The sequence below is a fragment of the Notothenia coriiceps genome, unplaced genomic scaffold, assembly GCF_000735185.1.
Source record: "Notothenia coriiceps isolate Sejong01 unplaced genomic scaffold, NC01 NC01_scaffold00037246, whole genome shotgun sequence".
Taxonomy (NCBI): domain Eukaryota; kingdom Metazoa; phylum Chordata; class Actinopteri; order Perciformes; family Nototheniidae; genus Notothenia; species Notothenia coriiceps.
In genome coordinates this window covers 14,370,960-14,376,375 of record NW_011369947.1, presented here as the reverse complement: position 1 = coordinate 14,376,375, position 5,416 = coordinate 14,370,960, and the positions used below count along the sequence as shown (strand labels likewise).

The 5,416-nt window shown below is 40.9% G+C and overlaps 1 protein-coding gene and 1 long non-coding RNA gene across 3 annotated transcripts in view; both read left to right on the top strand.

Annotated features, from left to right (window-relative positions):
- The window catches only part of LOC104965870 (metal regulatory transcription factor 1), a 16,470-nt gene extending 11,485 nt beyond the window's left edge, over positions 1-4,985 (top strand). For both annotated transcript variants that reach the window (XM_010794907.1, XM_010794906.1), the window contains exons 3-4: positions 3,808-4,046; positions 4,850-4,985. In XM_010794907.1, coding sequence (XP_010793209.1) covers positions 3,808-4,046; positions 4,850-4,985 — 375 coding nt within the window. The remainder of the gene's footprint in view (positions 1-3,807; positions 4,047-4,849) is intronic.
- On the top strand, positions 385-2,422 carry LOC104965869 (uncharacterized). Its single transcript, XR_800591.1, has 3 exons — positions 385-471; positions 1,018-1,151; positions 2,197-2,422. It is a non-coding gene; the product is annotated as an uncharacterized lncRNA (long non-coding RNA).
- Positions 4,986-5,416: the final 431 nt, after the last annotated feature.

The window sequence follows — 5,416 nt, the reverse complement described above, 5'->3', positions numbered from 1 at the left end:
CGTCCGCAGATCTATCCACCTTGGGACCCGTTACCGTTTGAGGGCTCCGTTTCCGCGGTTCCGTTACGGCCTCGTGTGAACTAACCGTCCATACGATAGAGAACTGTAACGGATACAACCCGTTTCGTCTCCGTGTAAACGTGGCCTTAGTCTGTTTAATGTTTGCTGATTTATACAAATACAATGTTTTTTTCATATTTAAAAGTTTAACCAAATGTGTCTTCTCTCTCTCTCTGTATTCAACACATTATTTACCTATCTGATAGTTCGCTATATCATGAGTCAAGTTCTTTTCATTTTAGCAGGTGCATTGACAAATCTGAAAAATTATCAAATGTATGGTCTTCAAAATGTATCAATGTGTTATTTATCGAAATGTTCCCCTCTTTCCCCTCAGGTGTGACCACGATGGCTGTGGGAAAGCCTTTGCTGCGAGTCATCACCTAAAAACACATGTACGGACACACACAGGTACATATTCCTCATTTTATTTTATTTAACCTTGAATACTTTTGAACAAGGACATTTTTGTTTGTTCAGCTCTGCCTGATTTACATTTACATTGTTTCCAAACCCTCCCACACACAGTTAGTTTGAATTGCCCGACCAAATATATCCTAATGTCTACCTTTTCAAATGTGTGTGTAGCAATGTATTTAAAAGAGCAGCCATTAAGAAGACTCAAGGCTCAAGGCTTTGTGCATAGCTACAGTGTGGTTATGACAATGAACACCTGAGGTCACAGGCTCCTCCAACAGTGCAACACAATAACACAGATTAAATAGTGCAAGTAAATACAATCAAATGGAATATAATAGAAATAGTGCAGAATGGTTTATATACAAGTCATTGGAATATTGATATAAGTTGCCAAGACATGAATGTTCTTTCAAAAGTTCAGGTGTACAACTTGCTGACTTCGTTCCTATATTCTGATCCACCTATTTATAAATATGCTAAGGTTAGTGCTGTAGTTTCATTAACCCCCCTCCCCCCCCTGTCTCTCCTCTTCTGTAGGGGAGAAGCCTTTCAACTGCACCAGTGACGGCTGTGAGAAGACGTTCAGCAGCCAGTACAGCCTGAAGAGTCACGTCCGGGGCCACGACAAAGGACAACCTTTCACTGTCACCCTCACACATCCGCTCTCTGAAGTGAGTCATGAGCGCAACATGTCTCTGTGGTCTTCATATTATTCACTGCATTCAGATGTTGTTTCTTTCGCTTCTATATTCCTTTTGATGTGGGGACATCACGTGCATGTTATCACCTACACAGTACTTGTGTTATATGCTCTCAAGCAAATGTGTCAACTTTTGCTACTAGATGTGAGGCATTCTAGAGATGAGCGGGCCAAACAAAACTCAAATCTGTATAGCTGCGAGGTGTTGCCATAGTCTGAAAAGGAGTTTAAGATGTTTACACTTTACACCACACATTTTAAATGAAAAAAAGGATTTAGGTGAAGTCACTCGTACTAAACACATCTTGCACACGGCTTTCTAAAGCAGTGGTTCTCAACTGGTGGGTCGCGACCCAAAAATGGGTCGCGGACCCGTTTCGAGTGGGTCGCGGTCGGATGTGTGAGTGAAGAAAAAAAATAAATAATTGGAATTATTTTCTTTTTTTGGGGGGGGGGAGGGGGAAGTCAAACTTTTATTTTGAAGGCCCGATTTTCTAACGCTGTGCATGCAGTCGTTCTCAGAGTGTACCAGAATGCATAGTTTATCTTAGTATTTCTAAAAATCTCCTGGGGGACAATCCCCCCAGACCCCCTTGGGTTGGGTTTTCAGCATGTGTGCCTTTTTATATAGTTCAGCTTTGATTCCATCATCTCATTAAACCTTTTTTAAAAGCATACTTTAGTTCTGTGAAGGGATATATGCACTGTAATTCACTTTTATTAATATTGTATGCTGAAAAGCGTTTATATTACAGCAGGTTTTTTTGTTGAATAGATTTGAGTGCTTCAAACATGTTGGGTCGCGATGTATTGACCAAGTAAAAAGTGGGTCCCGAGGCCTGACCAGTTGAGAACCACTGACCTAAAGGATAATTGTTATTGATTGGCCTTAGCTGCGAGTTTAGCTTGTGTGGTAATTACATTATCATTCAGCAGGTGTTGTATTATTTTACAATTGTGCTAAATACAACAACAGTGTGGAGTTTAATCAGGTCTGATTCATGTTTTAATTACAGGATGCAAATCACTCGCTGTGCCTCAGTGACCTGAGCCTCATCTCGACAGACTCAGACCTCCGGGAGAACATCCATAATGTGAGTCTGGCCTTCGCTTCAGCTTTGACAAACAGACATCCACGCAGCCGAGGAGTTGTCGAGAGATTCAAGAATCTGGCATCCATATTGGCAACAAGTTCAGCCGTCTCTGTTTTAGGAATTCTGAGTTTATTACAGGGTTCTTACGGTCATTAAAAACCTGGAAAAGTCATGGAAATTCAAAATGCAAATTCCAGGACCTGGAAAAGTCATGGAAATGTTACTAAAGTTGAATCAAATATAATTTATATTTTATCTAATCGCCAAAATAGTAATACTATAATGATAATAAATACTGTATCGTATAGTAATGAAACGTAAAATGGCATTTAACTGACGAGGGATTTTGCTGGTGAGAGATTTTAGTAGAAGCTAGTAAGCTTACTATTTGATTTGTTTTAGATAGGCACAACATGTTTCATATGCAGACCTTATTTTCCTGTTCCATGTTAAAATAAACCATTTTCAGTGGTACCGCTGAGAAAGAGTAATGTTTTTGGTCATTAGAAAATGAGGGAAAGGTCCTGGAGAAGTCATTGAAAATCATTGGTGAAAGAGTGTATGAACCCTGATTTGACTGCTAAGTGTATTATTCAGTCATAACATTCACAGTCATAAAACATGTAATTTCAGTTTCCTTGCTATCTTTGAAATTGTGCACAGCTATTTATAATGTTTTTTTTATGATTACATTCTGTGAACATGACATTTTCTCTTTCTTCTATTACACTCAGCAGCCTGTTCTAATATGGCCAGGGGTAAAAAAAGCAGTGTTCTATCTCTGTCATCTTTATGGGTCATTTTATGGTGGATTTATTCATTCATTCAAGAGCAGTTACAAGAAAGATTTCAGCTGATAAAGAGGACCCTTTTGTTGGCCCGCCACAAGCTTTCCTCCTCCTGACTTTGTGTTCAACAGCATTTTTTTTTTCAGGCAGAGAATGAACTGCCTTTATTCACACGGCCCCGGGGCTTTTGTGTGAGGAGAGAGCAGGAGACCGCCACACTGCAGTGGAGATTGGCCGCTGTGAAACAGAATTGAGTTGGATGTATTGCAGTGGGGGTTAGTCCTCATGACTGTCCTTTGTGTTCACCCGCTCCATGTGCTGAGTCACGGAGTTCAAGTAACAACTGATAGGTCACACTGACACTTTGATGATATTTATACTTTGATGGATTAATATTTCACATTACTTTCACTCACTTTGACTTGCATTGGTTTTAAATACAGGCTTAATACGATTTGATTCTTTTTAAGAGAGGACATTCGATTTGACTCCTTAGTTTCAGGATGATTGTTCTTGCACTATTTCTATTTTATTTGTATTTACTTCTCAAAACATTCTCTTGCACTATTTTCTCTGGTTTTATTTGTTCTATATAATATATTCATGTTGCACTATTGGAGGAAGCTGTGACTTCAGTTTTTCATTGCCATGGCTACACTGTAGCTAATGTGCACATGACAATAAAGCTTTGAATCTTGAATTCAACCATGGCACTGATGTCCCCTCCGTCTTCTTCCTCTTCCAGGTGAAGCGCTACCAGTGCATGTTCGAAGGTTGCACCAGGACGTACAGCACGGCGGGAAACCTGCGAACGCACCAGAAGACGCACCGGGGCGAGTACACATTCGTGTGTAATCAGCTGGGCTGTGGGAAGGCCTTCCTCACCTCCTACAGCCTCAAGATCCATGTCCGCGTGCACACCAAGGAGAAGCCGTTTGAGTGTGATGTGCATGGCTGTGAGAAGGCCTTCAACACGTTATACAGGTACGGCTTTACACAGCTGAGTTATGCTTTATTTCTACTCATGGCTGCTCAGATCATGATAAGTAGTATATGTTCTGTAAGCAGTGTTTAAAAACTGTAGACACGGCTTACAGAACAGTTGATGGCCTAACTTGTGTTGCCACTGTACTGACATGTTTAACTTTGCAATATGCAAGATGAGATTGACTCAATACAACATTAAATATAATTTAAATGTATACTGTTGCCATACAGACACATTGTTGACCTTACAAAACAAATGTTGTTCATATTTAAAGCATTCATAAATGCTGTGGTTGTAAACTGACACTTGACTGGTTGAGAGTCATGCAACCTGCAATGGGGACAATCCCACTAAAAGATTCTGTGTCATTTATAAATGAGGAACATCTGTTTTTTGAATTGTCTGAATTTGAAACCGCAGATAATGATGCTACATAAGGCGCAATTACAATTTCATTCTATATTTGATTAATTTTAAGCCTGTTTTTGTTGCATTTTAACAGTTTAAATGTTGCTGTGATCTTGTGTTGTTCACTCTCCAGTTTATTATGGGGGTTGGGGGGGGGGTTATTGGTTCAGTTTCTATGGCAACATGTCTGTGGCTTGGTGAAGCTGTGCCATTGCTGTCAGATAGTCGTACTCAGGACAGCGAACCAAAGCCACACATTGGTGCTGGACTCGGTTCTCCTGCCAATCTTCAACGCCACTCATATTTGAAGCTTTCCTTTTTCCCTGCCACTGTGTTTAGTTAGTTTCTCTCTGCATGTTTAATAACACTTAGCAATGACTTGTCTCTGCAGACTGAAAGCACACCAGAGACTTCACACAGGCAAGACATTCAACTGTGAATCAGACGGATGCTCCAAGTACTTCACCACACTGAGCGACCTGAGGAAGCACATTCGCACACACACTGGGGAGAAACCCTTCCGGTGAGCATTTCCATTATCACACCAGTTTTAATCCATTAGTAGCTATGATACTAAGAGATACTCACAGACAGCTCTTTTAGTCGGTTTAATGTTTGCTGATTTATACAAATACAATGTTTTTTTCGTATTTAAAAGTTTAACTAAGGACCACGTTTACACGGAGACGAAAACGAACCTTAGGCGATATCAAAAAAGTCTTCCGTCCACACGGAATCAGCTCAAGAAACGTGTCCGTCCACACGAGACCGCTCGACCCACTGGAGACGCTGTAGTACGTATGCCGGGCCTGTAAGTGGCGCTGTACTTCCGCCACAAAATACACCAAAAGCAGCGAAGAAGCCCCCCCCCGAGCATGGTTGCCATGGTTGCCTGAGGCCTGTACTACGAAGCCGGATTTTCGCTTAGCGAGCTAACTTCAGGGAAAACTCTGGGTTT